Below are 18,825 nucleotides of genomic sequence, written 5' to 3' on the forward strand. Positions count from 1 at the left end.
CCTACTTCTCATCTTTATTCAACAAGGTATTTTGTATTGGTTCCTGCATTTCAGAAGTTTGCAACACAATGCTGAGCAGAGTTACACCCTTCTAATTTTATTTACATCAATGTATAACCTTCCTCAAACCGATGGACTAGAACCAGATCTGATTGGTTTGTGATCTTGGGAAGAGGGTCAGTTGCTTTTGAGGATGGCTTGATAATGTTGTATATTATTTGTTCTTGCTTCTAGTACTTGAGTATATTTTGGATTATAAGAATTACTTCATAAGTGATTGGTGTGTGAGCAGTAGACAGATTTAGGATAGACAAGTGGTGTAGATGATCTCCTATTTAGCTATAACTATAACTTTTCTAGCCTGATAACCTAATCACCTGGAAGGTAGCCAGTGATACAGGATCAAAGGATAGAAATCCCTAGCCAAAACACAGCATCACAGCTGCTTTTTGATGGTATTATTTATTTATTTATTGTACTTGTATCCTGCCCTCCCCAACCGGGCTCAGGGCGGCTAACAACAGTCACAATTCGGCAACAAATTCACATTATAACAATAAAACATTATAAGTGTTTGTTGTTGATGCAATCCATGTACATATGGATGTGACTGGGCATAAGTCCTCAGTGACATTCAAGAACAGCACAAAATTAAATCCATCATTGATCCCAGAGAGGGTCACATTTTAGTTTGGGAAGTAATGGAAAACTGGATGAACATGAATATAATGCTTTCAGTACACTTGAGCTGCCCCTCTGAAAGACAGTCCTCTTCAAGTGGAGCTTTGCCATTTGTTTCAGTGGAATGCGAATTATGGCCCAAGAGCAGAGTATGTTTCCAGTCTCTGTAACTGTACCTTTTCAAGGGTACCAATTGTTGTAGGATCTGCTGGTAAGAAGCACATGATTATGTGTTTTGTATTCATGCACAAATGATCTGCACAGTTACAAACTAGAATGCACTGAAATAGAAAACAAAACAGAGATACTGAAATTAAACCAAATCTCTCTAAGACAGGCAAATGAAGGCCTCCAGAGTATAATCTTCTTGGAAGTAGCTCAGTTTGTTTCAAATTAAATTCTTTATTTTAAACCTGTCTGAATATAGGGGGAAAGGTAAAACTAGGTAAATAAATTAAATGTGGTGGAAACTCTCCAGAGAAGCACTAAACCCTTAATAGAAGTAATCCAGTTTAATGACTCTTGAAGGAGTTGTATTGTATTTGGTAAGCAGTCCTTCAACTATCTATATGAAAAGGCATTTGATTTTAGCAATATAACCAAGAGTATAACCAGATCTTTTCAGTATTTTTATCTGCATCTGGTCATGGAACAGTAAAAGTTTTGATATCCAGCACTTGATTTTCCAGAACTCTCATTTAATAGACATCACCCATAAGGCAAATTTCTCCTCCTCAGCCACCATACACCTCCATCTTAATTACACACCCATACCCAGTCCCATCTCTCCAGCCAGCCAGTATGATGCCTCTTGCTTTTGCTGGGCTTCTGATGGCTAATGCTGTCCAAAGTAAAGAACAACCATGAAAAAATAATGAACACATTTTTTATAAATATTCTGCTATTTCCATAGGGTGAAGTCCAATTTCTAGAATACATTCATAAATGCTCCAAAAGGTCCATTTAATTGTTACCGAAATCCATAAAGTTCTGACATCATCTCACCCACTCTGTAGAGCAAATTTAAAGTGTTTGTGCTAGTCTTTATTCAATACAGTAAAGTGCTTGTAAAGTTCTTGTATTTGGTTCTTTGTTAATGTCAAATGGTTGTAACCTTGTTTCATTTCCAAATATGACCTGAGCATTGATCCAGAAAAGCCTCTGACTGGTACGTCGACATGTGCAATTCTCAGTTCTTTCTCAAAGAGGCAATACATCCATGTCAGCTTCAAAAAGGACAGCTTTCACTAGCACAGTTTTTTAAAGAAGTTTCTTCCACAAGTCAAAGTGAAACATCAGTTGGTCAACAATCCATATTTCAGCACAAAAACATGCTATGGATTATCTGTTCTTCTGTTCTTCTGTCTACTTTTTATTTTTGAACTACTAATTCCTAACTTGAATACATGAGTGAATGTTGTAAGGTGAACCCTGTGACTTTTCAAAAATGGGATAAGCTTGAGCATTTATTTTGCTTCACTAAGTTTTCTACTGCATCAGAGATTCAGAATCTAGCCATAGTGTCCAGAATAAGCTCTTGTTCACTGTTTAGCTTAGGCATGAACACAGACTTTCACAGCAAGTCAGTGTTCAATTTGCATCTTCCCAGGTAGAACCCAGCTTGTTGCAAGAATCTTGAAAAACAATGGAGCAGAGTGCAGAATTTACTGCTCAGGTTCAGTGTGCAAATGAGACTTCCAGATAATTAATAGACCCAAACAGAACACAGTGCAAAAAGCTATTTAGGGGTAAGCTTATGCTTACTGCACTTAAGCGTTGTCAGGACATTTAAACACACGTAGGGGAAAGTGTATATTATTTTTCTCTTATGCTAGAAATAAATAGATACATTTACATACTTCTGGTATGCCAACAGATTGGATGTTGAAATCGTTAAAACATTCTGGAATCCTTGACTGCTACAACTACTGACGTATTTCCCATATTGTTTTTGCCAGCCTATCGACTTTGAGACCAATAGGATGTTTGTACTCACAGTAGCTGCAGAAAATCAAGTGCCTTTGGCAAAAGGAATTCAGCATCCTCCTCAATCAACAGCAACTGTATCAATTTCAGTCATTGATGTAAATGAGAGTCCATATTTTGTCCCAGACCCAAAGACTGAGCGTAAGGAGGAAGGGCTGCCTGCTGGTACCATCTTGACAACTTTTACCGCTCAAGACCCAGATCGTTACATGCAGCAGGCTGCTCTAAGGTATGACATTCCTCTTCTCGCTTGTACATTCAAACATTCTGTAGTATTTAACTCTTATAACAGAACCTTAAAAGCAACTTACCACAGCAGGTACCTCAAATAATTTCTGTATATCTCTTCACTTGCTTAACTCTTCGATAGACCTTAGATTCGATAGACCTTAGAGAGCCAGTTTGGTGTAGTGGTGAAGTGTGCAGACTCTTATCTGGGAGAACCGGGTTTAATTCCCCACTCCTCCACTTGCACCTGCTAGCATGGCCTTGGGTCAGCCATAGCTCTGGCAGAGGTTGTCCTTGAAAGAGCAGCTGCTGTGAGAGCCCTCTCCAGCCCCACCCACCTCACAAGGTGTCTGTTGTGGGGGAGGAAGGTAAAGGAGATTGTGAGTCGCTCTGAGACTCTTTGGAGTGGGGGGCGGGATATAAATCCAATATCTTCTTCTATCTTCATCTTCTAGATGACTCTGGCTTTGTAGGCCTTCTTAGCACAGCAACCCTCAAAACTGATTAACTTTCGACAGGCGATCCATCCTGCCTTATTTCCCTCTTACTTTAAATGATGCTGAAGTATCTTATTGCTAGATGAATTGGAATTCTAGGTCAGATGCATAAATGTTACCAGCAATTTCAATTTCAAACCTTCAAACAAATGCCTAGTTCGTACTGCTGAAAATTTACATGATTCATTGCGGGGGGTAAGGGAAATGTTTCTCTCTGGTGGTCACTATGCTCTTTCTATATGGTTACATTTCTATTCTTCTGCAAAGCCAGGAGTTGGGCAGTACATAGCTGCTGAGAGTATAAAGTCCAGTCATATGTGATTAATTAGTGGTTGATAAGATCAGACATCAATTCCAGTAATGTGCATTACTTGATTAGGGTTGGATTGTTGAATATGTATTTGCCTTGAAAGAGCTGAGAAAATCTGAACACATTTTGCACAGGTACTGTGAACACAAGGAAGAGTGCTGTGAATATGTTTAAAGGTCAGCTAACTTGTGTTATATATAAATACAAAAAAAATACAACCAGATACATGGAGTAATGTTCAGGAATTTGGGGGAAGTTAGTTCAATTTATTCCAGGTTTTTATTATTGAATACGTATATGATTTTATGAACACACTAGCTCTGCCTTTATGAACTATTCCCTAATCCTCTCCCAGCTTTTTCATTTAGTCGTTTCTTCTTTTACATCCCTCACTACTAACTCTAAATGCACTTCAGTTTCCCAGGAGTGCTCTTCTTTCTGGTTTTCAGTTAAGTTCCATCTGGATCAAATGTATCTCTGTTTACAAGAGTGTGCAGAGTTAGCTACTCTGAGGCTTATTTGAGGACTGGAGCCTCATATTCATCCTTATGTAAACCCCAACTGGATAGCATTTCTATGAAATGTTTTGAACACAATGAAGTTCATTCAGGTGGTGAACAGATTGTATATATCTGTATTCATGGGACTAACTTTTGAGCCAGTGAGGTAATATTTATGTACAATCTATATTTCTGAAGTGTGCCCTCTGTCTACAGATATCTAAATCTGCAAATGGGGGCCACGCTTACACAAAACAGATTTTTTTTTTACAAACTTGGGGGAACCTCCTAGGTTGGCAGAAAATCTTAAGGGAAGGGTTAATTCCCCCAAAAGTAAGAGTGTTGTCTGTACATGAGCAGACAACGCACTTACCTTGGAGGACCTCAGATGTTACTACTGCAGCTATAGCCACAGAGTCCAGGAGCTGCCATTGGGTCCATTCCATCTAGAGCCACACCATGTAAGGTACCAAGAATGGCTATCGGGAAGGAAGCCCTGGTGGACCTGCCCAAGCTGCCAGGTGGCTTTGGTGGGAAGCATGGGCAGGCCTGCCAAGGCTGCGTGAGTGATCAGGAGAGCTGTGGAAGCAGTGAAAAGACAAAGTGAGGAGCCAGTAGACCCACTAAGGTGAAGGGGTGGGGGCAGTAGCTACTGCAACATGGAAGAGTCTGATCAGCCAGAGGGTAAAATTGGGGGGGGGGGGCTGAGCAAGCCACTGCTAATGTTGCCAAGGAGATGGGGCTGGGGGGGAGGCAAAGAGCAGCTATGGGAAAAGAGGAAGCCTCTGTGCCCGCCCAGTGCAGCTCCAGGTAAGCTGCTAAGAATATCTATGGAGGTGAGGTCTGGGCAGGCCTGCCAAGACTGAGTGAATGATCAGGTAAGCCACAGAGACAGTGAAGAGACCAGGTGAGAGCCAATAGAGCCACCAAGGAGGTGAACCTATGGAGGGGGGGAGACAGCCACCACAACAGGGAAGAGCCCGAGCAGCAAGGCAAGTAGGGTTGCCAGATCCAACTTAGAAAATACCTGGGGATTTTGGGGGTGGAGCCAGGAGACTCTCCCATTCCCTAAAATAAATAAAAATACAGCAGTTCAATTCCCCTGACTAGTCTTCATTTCCTCGTCCCCCAGTAGCTGCAATTCCAGTAAATGAAGGTGAACACACACAAAGCAGCCAAAATAAACAGAATTTGCAAGCACACACTTTTGTGTGACATGGTAATTGCAGACATGGAGAGAGACAGAAAGTAAGCAGGGTGAGGGAGAGAAAGACACTTAGAGAAGTGGAGGGAGAGAGGAAAAATCAAAAATAGGGAGAATAGGATGGCTGCTCCTCCAAGATCATTACGGGCCTACACTCATGGTGACATAATGCTTACATGGCAGGTCTTTTGAGTATTCTACAGCCCAGGCATACAGAAAAAGCAAAACCTGTTGTAAAAGTTAGTAGCTATATACCTCATAGGACAAGAATGCACGTTTTGGTTTTGCTTTCTTTTATTCTCTTTTACAGAATACTGTGTTTTATGTTCAATTGTAGGTATTCAAAACTTTCAGATCCTGCAAACTGGCTAAGGATTGATCCTAATACTGGTCAAATCACCACCACTGGTGTTCTGGACAGAGAGTCTCCACATGTTAAAAATAACATGTATAATGCTACATTCCTTGCTTCAGACACTGGTATGTACCTAATGAAAGAAATCAATATTTGAAGGTTATGCATTTCATAAAAGGATCACATAAAAGAATAAATGTAAATGTGGTGTTAACATGACAGTAAAGTATAGCATCAAAGATTCTGTATGTACTAAACTAATGCAGTGATCTTACAAATTAAGCAAATATTACCTGTCTTTTCTGTAATTGTGCTAAGCAGCAATCTAGTTCACCCCTGAGCCTCTTCACAAGTTTTCTTGCAATACTTAAGAGCAGAGGTGAAATTCTAGCAGGAGCTCCTTTGCATATTAGGCCATACACCCCTGATGTAGCCAGTCCTCCAAGAGCTTACAAGGCTCTTTTTTGTAAGCTCTTGGAGGATTGGCTACATCAGGGGTGTATGGCCTAATATGCAAAAAAGCTCCTGCTAGAATTCCACCCTTGCTTAAGAGACCCAGGGCTTCTGAGTTTCCTATAATTCTCTGGACCCTTAGCAGCAGTCTGCCTGCCACCTTTGCTGACAGTTGCTATGCCAATCATTTGCTTTTATTGGGTTTACAGTGCTACATAGCAGCCCCTTGACTTCTATGTGAGATACAGAAATCTCAAACTCCCATCATGTCCTTACAGCTTCTTCTAAGAAGCTACATCCTGTGAAAATGTGTCCTAGTTAATTTGGTCTCAAGGGAGTCTGGAGGTGCTGGAAGCACCTAATAGCCACAAGCTGTTATCTTATGAAGGAAGGTCAAGGAATGCAATAGAAATTTTTTGCAAGTGCTCTTAACTAGGACAAAAAGGAATGGGAAGGCTTTCAGAGCAGTTGCATCACATTGAGTGGGCAGACCTGCAAAACTATGGGGGTGGGATCTTGGTATATTTAGTACATGTATATATTGGAGATCTAATGCCTTCTTAAAGCATCTGGCAAAAGGAGTTTGTTCTTGAAAGAGTGCTTTTAATATGCATTATTCTGAGTATAAATATTTTTTAAAATTGTTCTGCCCACAGCAGGTCTGCTACCATGCTGTTTATTAAGGTTCCTGAACCCTTGGTAGTAAATTTGTGGATACACATGGATCTGTGGAGAAAAGTAGAGAATATCTGCTTGCCCTTCTCCTCAAATTTGTGTTTCCAGTCCTCACTCTGATGAGCAGCTTAAAACAAATATGTATCATAAGGATGTTCAAGTATACAAATTATCCTTTTGAGTGTGCTTGCCTTCTTGCTTAAGGAGGTATGCTTGAATAAAATGTCCTTTGTAACAACATATCTTCATAGAAGACAAACTGTGCCTGTAGTCCTAAATACACTTACTAGGGAGTAACCTCAATTGAGCTCCATGGGACTTACTTCTGAGTTGACACAGTTAGGCTTGCAGTTGGGAAAAGGGTTATCTTGAGATACTAGAGGTATTGGAAACTATTCATACACATAATGTAAAATCAAATCCCCACTGGCTCATGGAAGCTGGCTTCATGACCTTGGGCCAGTCACATACTCTAACCTATCTCACAGGGTTGTTGTGAGAAAAAAAAATGTAGGAGAGGACAACTGTGTAAGCTGCTTTGGTTCCTCAATTAGGAGCAAGGTGTGGTATAAATAAAGTATGTGACATAGTAAATTAATGTGTTTGTTCATGAATTAAAAAGAGAGTACTTAATAGGAAACAGTCTTATGCTACGTTTCCATATTCTTTCAGGAATCCCTCCAATGAGTGGGTCTGGCACACTTCAGATAATCCTGCTTGACATTAATGATAACGCTCCCCGGGTGGATCCTCAAGAAGCTACAACTTGTGAGACTCTGCAGCCCAATGCAACAAACATCACAGCGATAGATGATGACATTGATCCAAATGCTGGACCTTTTGCCTTTGAACTGCCAATTAATCCTCCCAGTGTTAGGAAAAACTGGACCATTATTCGTATTAGTGGTAATGCACAGCTCTTTTCTAGAACAGATTCTTGGGATGGGATGACTTTACTCAAGGGCTAATTTCCTGTAATATTTTGAGCGAATACTGCCTTGAATAAAATTTAAATGATACGTTTACAGCATGAGATATTCAAAATTCTGAAATGTGAGATGAGGCAGGGCAGGATTCAGCATCATTCATAGCTTTCTGTAATTTCTGTAACTCAGTATGAGGCCGTGGAACTTCTCCCATGTTGTAATGAAAGTGTTATCACAAGTAACTCAAGATGTAGTTCTGAATGAGCAACCAGAGCAGACACTTTTCTAATTGCTTTATGTCCACATGAGTAAAACATACTTGTTTTTGCTTCCTCTCCCCCCCCCCCCCACCCCGGGCAGGTGATCGTGCCCAACTGGCATTAAGGATCAAATTCCTTGAAGCTGGCATCTATGACGTTCCAATAATAATAACTGATTCTGGAAATCCTCCCAAGTCCAGCACTTCTATTTTGAAGGTGAAGGTTTGCCAGTGTGACATAAATGGAGACTGTACAGATGCAGACAGAATTGTAGGTGCAGGACTGGGCACAGGTGCCATCATTGCCATTCTCCTCTGCATTATCATCTTGCTCAGTGAGTCTTCTGTCCTTTTTGATATTTGTTGTACCTCCTAAAATATATACAACAGGTCTTTGTTTTTAACAATTACATTGTCACAGGAGAAAATCTAGTTCTGTGCATGGATAGGCTACCAGCAACAGATTGTTCACTGTCTGCTATCAGCAACAGAGTATCCAGAGATAGGACAAGTCATCTCTAACCATGTTATATTTATGGTTTAATCTTTGGCTTTCTCGCTCCATTTCATGTACTACTGTTTTTTTGTTAGGAATGTCAACAGGAACATTATATATGACTTCTGTGGAGCTTCAACTGAGAGAGAGAAAATTATTTATATTTTTTAGATATATCACTTTCATCACAAGAATACATAAAAGAATGTGTGTCAGTGTATGTGTGTGTGCGTGTGTGTTAAATGCCATCAAGTAACTTCCGATTTAGGGCGACTCTGAATTAATGACCTCCCCAACATCCCATTGTTGACAGCCTTGCTCACGTCTTGCAAACTGAGTCACGGCTTCCTTTATTGTGACAATCAATTTCATGTTGGGTCTTCTGCCTTTCCTGCTACCTTCAACTTTTCTTAGCATTATTGGCTTTTTCAGTGAGTCTTCTCAAATCAGAAGTCATGATGTGACCAAAGTACATTAGCCTCAGTTTGGTCATTTTGACTTATAGGGAGAGTTCAGGCTTGATTTGATCTGAATCCACTTATAGTGCTTATATTTTACAACAGCAAAACAGTAAACCATCAAAATCTATTAGAAGCTTAATAATTTTCTTTCTTTCTTTCTTAATAATAAACTTAAGCATCCCCATAGTTCCTTCAAGAAAGTTAAGAGAAATATGAAGGTGCTTTTAAGTTAATATCATAAAGAAATGTAGATGAGTAACCGTTACTAAGAAGTGAGTTCCAGGAATGTAACAATAGGGATGACATACACCATTGACACAGCCTGAGTCTTCAGTGGGTATGGAATCCTTAGTGGGGCTTATCAAAAAGACATTAATAATTGGAAAAGCCCATAGAGACCTTAAATATATCCTGGACTCTATTTAGGATTTATGAGACATAACCAGCACCTTGAAATGAGTACAGAAGCTTACAGAAAGCCAGTATTGAGAATATATGGTGTGTGGTCTACAGTGGTTTATTAGTAGGCAACACAATTCTTCACCAACCATAGCTAAGTGAACTATAAGGGGACTGTTGCATTCCTAGGTAATTGATCATCAGCAAGATAGGCTTTCAGTATACAGGTTCTTTGAACATCACTTGCTATCAAGGTACAAGACTTCTGCAGATTCTGTATAGCAGACGTGTATATGATAATTTGGACCCTGCAGATAATGTGTGTGTGTTATTCTCCTTTCCCTTGTTAAGTGTTTAAATGTGAACAGGGGAAGGCAATGACCAACCAGCTCCTATCATTTAATTTGTTTTCATGCATTTTTTAAAAACCAACAGTCAGGTTATTATTTATTTATTACCTTTAATTTATACCCCGCCCTCTCCGTGAAGACAATCTAATAACTTCTGCCTTTGTTCTTCTCCTATAGTTCTAGTTCTGATGTTTGTAGTATGGATGAAACGTCGAGATAAGGAGCGTCAGGCCAAACAGTTGCTCATTGACCCTGAAGATGATGTCAGAGACAATATTTTGAAATATGATGAAGAAGGTGGTGGAGAAGAAGATCAGGTGAGAAGTGCATCTAGTGTTCCTACTGATATTCTGAGCAAACAGCGGACAAGAGATGGGATTTTTTTTCCAGAGAGGTATCTTTAAATACGACACTATATACATAGCAACATCTAAAACCTTTTAAAAGGTTTTGTCAGAAAAAGAAAACGGAGGCCTTGGCCTCCTCGACTATGAGATTTACCACACAGCATGTTCAATTTTATGGTTGAGAGAGTGGGTAATGTTGGAAGATACTCGTTTATTAACACTAGAAGGTGCTGATTTGCAAGCTGGTTGGCACGCAAATATGTGGTACATTCAAAAACCTCAAAATTACTTTAAAAATCACTTAATACGTAAAGCTTTATTGCAAGTTTGGACAAAAGTAAAGAAGAAAATATACGACAAAACGCCCAGGTGGTTATCCCCAGCGGAGGCAGCAATTCGACCGCAGTTGTGGTCCTATGGAAAGACAATAAGATATGCAGATTTATTAGACGAAACTAATAAAATAAGAAAGCAGGAGGATTTGGAAGCAAAAGGGTTTAGTTCCGACTGGTGGGTAATGACACAAATATTGGCAAAGTATAATAAAGATAAAATAGTTGGGTTTACCAAGAAAGACTTTGATTTTGATATGTTAATAACAACGACACTTGGAAAACTGATTAGGAAGGTTTATAATTATTTTTTACAAATAAAACTTGAGGACGAAACTGTCAAAAATGTTATGTTAAAATGGTCCAAAAACTTAAAGATTAATATCACCCTGGAACAATGGGAGATGTTATGGAGAAATAACTACAAGATTATTAAGCCTGTCAACTTTCGAGAAAACTTTTTAAAGCTTTTTTACAGATGGCATATTACGCTGGTATTACTAAATAAAATTAATCATGTAATTCCACCTATCTATTGGAAATGTGATGCGAGGGTAGGAACTTATTACCATCTATGGTGGACCTGTAGTGTGTCTAAAAAGTACTGGAAGGAGATTCATAAAATATTGGTGGATATACTCAAAGTCAATGTTTCTCTTAAGCCAGAATATATGCTGCTTTCGCTAGTTAAAGAGACGGTCCCACGTGAGGACGAATTTATCACAGTATATATTATAACTGCGGCTAGAATCTTATTTGCCCAAAATTGGAAATTTAAAGCGCTCCCAAAGAGGGAAGAAATAATTCAAAAAATTATGCAAGTGGCCGAAATGGATATTTTAGCTAATGTGATAAAAGGAAACTCGAAGGAGGAAGCAAAAAAAAGATGGGAAAAAGTATATTTATGGATGGAAAGAAATTAAAATTTATTATGATAATAGTAATATCAACTGTTGTATTATTATCACTATTATTATTAATTTAAACGGATACTCCGACATGAGGAGAAAGAAGTAAAAGAAAGTTATTAAATGTAGAGCTGATGACTTTAATACCATAGTACTACCTCACTCTGTATTTAAGAAGCAGTGTTAGGATGAGGTTAATCCTATTTTGGGTCTGTAAACTGTGACAGTAAGATGATGATGTTATATTTATTTGTTTCGGGTAATGTTTGATATCATTTCGTTTGTTTATATGATTGGGTTGATCCAATAAAAACATTATAAACTCAAAAAAAAAAAGGTTTTGTCAGGACAGCTTCACATGGATTGAAAACAAAGTAAAGAACAAGTTCACTGGCATGTATAAAAATTGTCTATCTTATTTTACAAAGGCATCTGCAACTTGGCATCGAAACAGACCAGTGTTTTCTTTTCTCTGCAAGGAAAAAGAAAGGGCTGTTGATTGCTATGGCTGGCTTTTCCCAGCCTCTTTGCAAGTGCCACTTGATCCTTTTGGATGCAGACATAATCATTAAATAACAATTAAAGTTGCTGTGGGACTCTTGGGAGTACTAAATGGTGATAATAAGTTCACTCCACCTCCTATCCTTCTTGCATAATCACAGGCAAAGGTGCTTGTTTTCAGCAATGGTACGGAGCCATGAAAGCCACATGGGAAAATGGTCACCAGGAGGAATAATAATAATACATTTGCCTCCATTGAGTCTTTTGTCAGCACTCAGCATAATGCACATGTTAGGAATCTGCAAATGATTCATAGCAGTTGAAGGAAGGAGACTTACTTGTCTGTCCTTCTCTTTCACTTTTTGGTAGGAAGGATTACAACAAATGAAAGATACTAACAAATGCCAAAAAATGTTGTACTAAGACACTAAACAATTTGTTATAATGGTGCTATTTAACTAAAATCTGCAAAGCTCAAAAGGTTTTAGATAATCAGAATACAATACTCAGTGTTCACACTGTGAGAATCTTCACAGTAACAAGAGTAATCAAAAATGTCCAAGAAGATATCCAGAATCAGACTTCTCTAGTCCAACAGGATCAATATAATCAAGAATCTTCAAAAGTATCATACAGATGTCATATCAGAATGTCAATACAGATGTCATATCAAAATGTCACACGAGAAATCTTGGTAATGGTTATCTCATTTTGGTCCTCTTCTTCAGTGAACCAACTTGAATGTATTATGTCTTACTATCCAGAAATATTATGTGATACACTTCCTAAAGTCTGTCTGTGTATTTCATAAGAATAATTACTTCCTCACGGCCACCTGGAATACAGATATGACATCTATATGATACATTTGATTATATTGATCCTTTTTTTGTGGCCATCCAATGAACTTCCACAGCATGATGAGGATTCAGACTTAGGTCTCCCAGACCCTACACTGAAGTTCTAACTGCTACACCACATTTCTTTCAAATTGTCTGTTGAACAGTGACAAATAGCCAGGCCTAGTTGAGTCATGCAAGTTAGGGAGTACTGAGTCACCCAGAAGTTGCTTCCAAGACTTGGGTTGCCAGCCTACAGGTGGGACATGGAGATACCCCAGAATTACAGCTGATTTTAGGATTTCAATTTGGAGAAAATGGCTGCTTTGGAGGGTGGACTCTATGGCATTATATCCGGTTGAGGCATCTCTCCTCCACCAAGCCTGCTGTCTTCAGACTCCACCACAAAATCTCCAGGAATTTCCCAATCTATATAAAAAATCTATATATAAAAATTTTTAGGCCACTGTGTGACACAGAGTGTTGGACTGGATGGGCTATTGGCCTGATCCAACATGGCTTCTCTTATGTTCTTAATCTGGAGCTGGCAATCCTAGCAGACCTGACCCCACTGAGTCCTCCCTGAAAGTCCAGAATGGGACTGGAAGGTACCATGGTCTCTCCCCTTGCCTTTCTACTCACATAAACACAGCCTGGAATACTGTGGTTGACTAGCAACAGCAATTGAGGGAATCTGTTGTTTTAAAGCTACAGATTCTCTTTATCATTGTAGGGGCGTTTTGTGTGTGTGTTTTTAAAAAAACCTATCTAATAGTTTAGAGTTCACATTTTTCTGCAAACCTGGTACCCTTTTTAAGTTTGTAGAAAGTCGCTCTGAGCGAGGAGGGCAGGATATAAATCCAATAAATAAATAAATAAATCTGTCTTATGTGTTCACAGCTCCAGTCACTGGGTTTAAGTATCCTCAGATTCAGCCACCTTAACTATTCGTATATAGATTTTGCAACTTGTTGGGTTGGATCCAACTAGCTTTTCAGCTTTTTAAAGAGAAAAAAAGAGTTCCATTGACTACCAAAAAAACCCCCTGTGCTAGGCTCATGGGACCTTTATGCATAAAAACCATGTAGAATGGAGGTTGTAGTAAAGAGAGAAATTACCATTAGTTGAAAGTCTGAATGAAAGACAACCCCTCTAAAAAAGTTACATATCCTTCAAAAAGGTATTGGATGCCAGTGTAACTTCTGTGTGAACGTAAGACAACCCCTTTTTTATGGCATGCCTGGAAAAAAACTAGTTTGCATTGGAGCAAATACTAAAGATGAGAGGTGAGATTGATTGAAAAAAGATGCTTGAATCTATTGCTTCACTTCAGATATGTTCACAGGCATGGTGAGTTTCCTGTTTTAATAATGCTGAACCATGGAAGGAATCTGCAAAATCGCTTCTGGAAATAGAAATTGTGTCCCTTCCTTTTCTTAGAGCTTGACAGACCATTGTTCAATGGAAGAAAATATTTGCAGGTATTTTCTGTACATGGAGCCAATGAACATTAAGGGCACAGCCATATTTTTGGGATTTCAACTCTGTACTTCACTTTTTAATTCAAAAAGAGTGTCAAGGAAGACCATCTTTCCTACCTGAACAAGTGAAATAAGGAATTGTTCAATTCCTCATACTGGACAGGTTATTACTGTTCCTTCCTTACTTAGAAAAAAAGCTCCCTTTTCTGTGTAGAAGGATAAGAGGATCTTCTACCATATGCACTGCTGAAAATTGTAATAAAGAATCAAAGAAATAGGATGGGGCACTCTCAAGTAGTTTTGTATAGAAGAGCCTCCAAATTTCTTGATACAGCTGCCAAAGGGATAAAACTTTACATGTGCTGGACCTTCTTTCCACATATTTTTCCCTTTGTGTCCAGTTCAATTATTTGCCATTATTTTTTCCACATCCAGTCTGTTTTCCTTTTTCTGTGAATTTTCTTAAAGTGACATTCTATATAAAGAAACTTTTGGATGGTGAGACAATTAAGCATTGTAAAAACAAATTTTAAACCACATTGGTATATAAACCCCCTTGGTATATAAAATAAGTTTGAAGTCAGTGGGAATACACTGAAAAGTGGTTTAATTGATTAATGCAGATCGCTTGACCTAATACTTGGCTAAGATAAAGTACCCTAATTAACAGTATTTTCAACAATCTGATTAATGACATGGCAGCACTACCTCAAACTCATGCTTGTTAATAAAAATGTGGGAAGAATAAATGGAAAAGGCTTAATAGTGGTACACACAGCTTTTATTTTGTTTGGTTTTGCTTCCATGTACATGAGACTGGGTACACACAGTCCACAGTGTAACCCTTTGGAAATACTTCTGATAAGAATTAGATGCTTCTTATTCTTATCTTGGCTAGGGACTTTATACTCAATTCTCTTCTGACTGCCTTCATCATCTTTTGGGGCAGTCTCTTCCTCACAAAAAAGCATTATTTCTTCCCTTTATTCTTGAGCATAGTTAGTTTTTGATCATTTTTAGCGGTTGGCTTGAGTAGAAGCACCCATTTTATTTGAAAAGGTATCCCTACACATGTGGAGCAACATACTACTTTCAAGGAGTGCCGACAGTGGGGAAAGAAAGTTCTGTTCACTAACAGGCACAACCTTTGCAGTCTAGCTCAGCAAGGACCATAACCGAGAAGGCAGCCTGATTTGCCAGCATTTCACATAAAAGGCACATAGAGACCTTTGCTAAAGAAGATCCTGGGAGGAAACCTGTTGGAAGGAATGGACTGTGCAATGTTGCTTAATGCTAGAACAGACTGTGGAGTCTTGAGAGAGGGGGGAGCAGTAGAGAGTTAGTATGGGATGGATAAGGTGTTGTCTGACCTCTCCCTTTGTCCACTCCTGCTGCTATCCCTTTGTTACCCAGAATGCTATTCTCAAGGGTTCCTTCATTCCGGTCAGTCACTTCCCTTCTCTCTCTCTCTCTCTCTCTCTCTCTCTCTCTCTCTCTCACTCTCTCACTCTCACTCTCACCTTTCTCCCTCTCCCCTCCTTCCTATAATAACTGAACATGCTTTCTACAATTTTCATTGTAGTTTGATGCATTTACTCTGCCTTTCTTATCTAGTATGGAGTTCTCTCATAATGTAAAACGTATGTGTTCTAAGTAACAAACTTAAATATAAACGTATTCATTAAGCAGCCAGACTATAGAATTCTGCTGTGCAAGGACTCAGCTCTGCTTTCGAAACTTCGGCTGCAGCTGAGAAGCTAGGCCTGATTTGCTTGGTTTTTGCAGATCCTCAGTGATATCAGCAAGCCATGGTTGGTAGAGTCCATTTGGCTCTGAATGGGTTTCAGAAGCGAAAGTATTGAAATCTCTGAATAAATGTGAAGCTCAGGTGGCCCAACAGAGTAGGGATTGCCTGAGCAGCACAGATCTATGTCTAGAGCAAAGTTGATTCAGATCCTTTTGCTTCCAGTTCTAGTAGGAAGAAAGCAGCTCCAAAGGTAATTCTGAAACAGATTTCATGAGGCTTTGTTGTCTCTCCCCTCTGCAAGCTGTATTAGAAAAGATCCCATACGTCTTGTCACCCATTCCACGGGATGTACACAAGAGGTTCTCAGTGTGCATTTCATCATTTCTCTTGCAGGAAGAGAGAGGAATGAAGCAATGCTGATGCCCTCCTGTCAGGATTTTTAACCAGAGAACAGTTTAGTTCTCTGCACAAACAGTTAATTTCAGGATTTTTCACTGCACCACCACCACAAGCCTATCTGCTAGGGACACCCAGATGGATGCATTATCAGGAGCCCTGCAATATGCAAAATTTCTTCTAGATAGTCATGCTTCCCAAAGCACAAAAACATATAAATATATAAGATAAAATGGAAGAATTAACTGAGCTCAATCTTCAGATGTGTTCAACAAGAAATACACATGAAGCAGTTAACAGTATACCGGTAATTGCTCTAAATGTAACAAATGTGATTAGTTTAGTTGTGTGTATCCTAGTGGCCTTCATCTGGAATATATCACAATAGTTTTTCATCCCTCTTGTCAAACTCTTAAGACCCCTTTGTCACATTTTATACTATTTTAATTTATCTACTAGCAGCAAGATTACGTAGGTAAGATTATCACATTTTCTTTTTTTTTAACCTTTATATTAAATAAGATCAGTCAAGAGACCTCCTTGAATGTTAATAAACTAATTTTTCCTAATTAATCTACACACAGTGTTTATATCTTGACCAAATCTGAAGCCAATCAGTTTTGAAAAGGTTTGATCAGGAATTCAGATATTACCATTAAAAGAAAATTATTACTGTGACCTTTAATGGATTGCCTGCATATCCATCACAGTGAGAAATGTTCCATTCTTGTGAAAGTGCTCCATAAAAAGGAATGCAAATTCATTAGAAATGTGTTCTTCCACTTTGAAAGTGGTTTAACTTTCGGTGTGATTGGTGAATGAGAGTAAGTGGAAGAGGGGACCTTTACATGACATCTCCACACTTCACATATAAGGAAGCTTCAAGCTGAATCCAGAAAAGACAAAGGAAATGCCAACTGTGAAGGTTTATGCTTTGGATGGACTGGATCCACTTGTAGATGAAGTGGAGTTGGTATTTACAGAACAGACGCAGAACCTGTGAAGAAGGGAGCTCATAGATCCAACCTTACTATTTGAAAAATGAATTAGCTGTACTGGCCACAAGTGTCTTCTGTCAACTGCAGTTCTTTTTGACATCTCTCTCCTTTCTTGGACTCAATCGCCCTAGCCATCCTAATCGCTGCTTGTGTAACATCACAGTTCAAATACTTAAATGAGCTCTATTTTGGGCTGTTCCAAATTCAGTGCCCAAATTATTGTCAGGAGCTAGACAGCAGGAACACATCTCTCCTATTGTAAAAGCTTCATTGGCTGGTTTATTTTTGAGTTCAGTTTAAGGTGCTGGCTATGACTTTAAAGGGCTTCACAAATTAATGCTGACCTAAGGTAGTGTCTTCTCCCATATGTCCCTGTGCACCAACTTTTTTCCTTGGACAGCCAGTTACAGTCCAGTTACTTAAGGTAGCTTGCCCATACTTCTCCATAGTACCTCCTATCTTGTGGAGAGGGGTATCTGAGGAGGTATTGGAGTGCCATCTGTGATTCTGCAAGTTCATTTTATTTGCTAGAGCTTTTTTTTATGGGATATAGACAGCAGGGATTTTTAATGGGAGAAGGGAGTTATTTAGGGTTAAATTTGTAAGGCACCTTGACCCATGAGGAAAAGTGGGGTATAATTGTTTTAACAATGAAATAAAAATGTTTCCCATGTGGCTATCAGATCTGTGTAACATAATGTATGCTCACTAAGTTTACATCATTACATCAGACAAAACCATTTCCATCACTAGAACTCATTACCATTATCACATCACTCAAAGAATGCTATAAGCAAGTAATTCAGCAAAAGCTAAATAGAAAGCAGACCCCTGGGTGTTTTTGTTGCAGTTTGCATTCTGTCTTCAACAATAATACGTAATCCTGTCAGTAATACTTTGGAAGACATTTTGTCTTGATATTGTGTCTGTAATGTCCTGTTTGTTGAAATTGTTCTGGCAGTAGAGTGATCTGCTCTGAAAAAGGGCCAGCATGCTGTACAAAACCAATACAATGACATTATTTTCTGTTAAGACTCCCTATGCCCCTGCAGTTGCTTCAGCCTTGCCTTTTCTCTTTTGAGGTCTCACAGCTTTTCTAGACATAATTAGATATGACAACATGAAGCCTGTTAATTATTCTCTTGCTGTATTATAAACTGCAAATAGCCAAAAGTAGGCTTATGCACAAGCAGAGCTTTTTGTAGCAGGAGCTCCTCTGCATATTAGGCCACGCCCCTCTGATGTAGCCAATCCTCCAAGAGCTTAGAGGGCTCTTAGTACAGGGCCTACTGTAAGCTCCAGGAGAATTTGCTACATCAGGGGTGTGGCTTAATATGCAGAGGAGTTCCTGCTGCAAAAAGCCCTGTGCACAGGACAGCTGTTTTGGACCCTATGCTGGAATGGGGCCACCACCCTGGCAACTGCTCCTTGCAGCTGCCATCATGATACTAGGATGGGGAACTGACAACTACCAGGCACACTGCCTTTGAGTTGTG

General features: G+C 39.1%; 1 protein-coding gene across 1 annotated transcript in view; it reads left to right on the top strand.

Moving 5' to 3' along the window:
- The window catches only part of CDH2 (cadherin 2), a 205,413-nt gene that overhangs the window by 178,055 nt on the left and 8,533 nt on the right, over positions 1-18,825 (top strand). Inside the window, exons 10-14 of the mRNA XM_060243862.1 lie at positions 2,640-2,896; positions 5,744-5,886; positions 7,562-7,795; positions 8,176-8,409; positions 9,958-10,097. Coding sequence (XP_060099845.1) covers positions 2,640-2,896; positions 5,744-5,886; positions 7,562-7,795; positions 8,176-8,409; positions 9,958-10,097 — 1,008 coding nt within the window. The remainder of the gene's footprint in view (positions 1-2,639; positions 2,897-5,743; positions 5,887-7,561; positions 7,796-8,175; positions 8,410-9,957; positions 10,098-18,825) is intronic.

The sequence above is a fragment of the Heteronotia binoei genome, chromosome 7 (genome assembly GCF_032191835.1).
Source record: "Heteronotia binoei isolate CCM8104 ecotype False Entrance Well chromosome 7, APGP_CSIRO_Hbin_v1, whole genome shotgun sequence".
NCBI classification, from domain to species: Eukaryota; Metazoa; Chordata; class Lepidosauria; order Squamata; family Gekkonidae; genus Heteronotia; species Heteronotia binoei.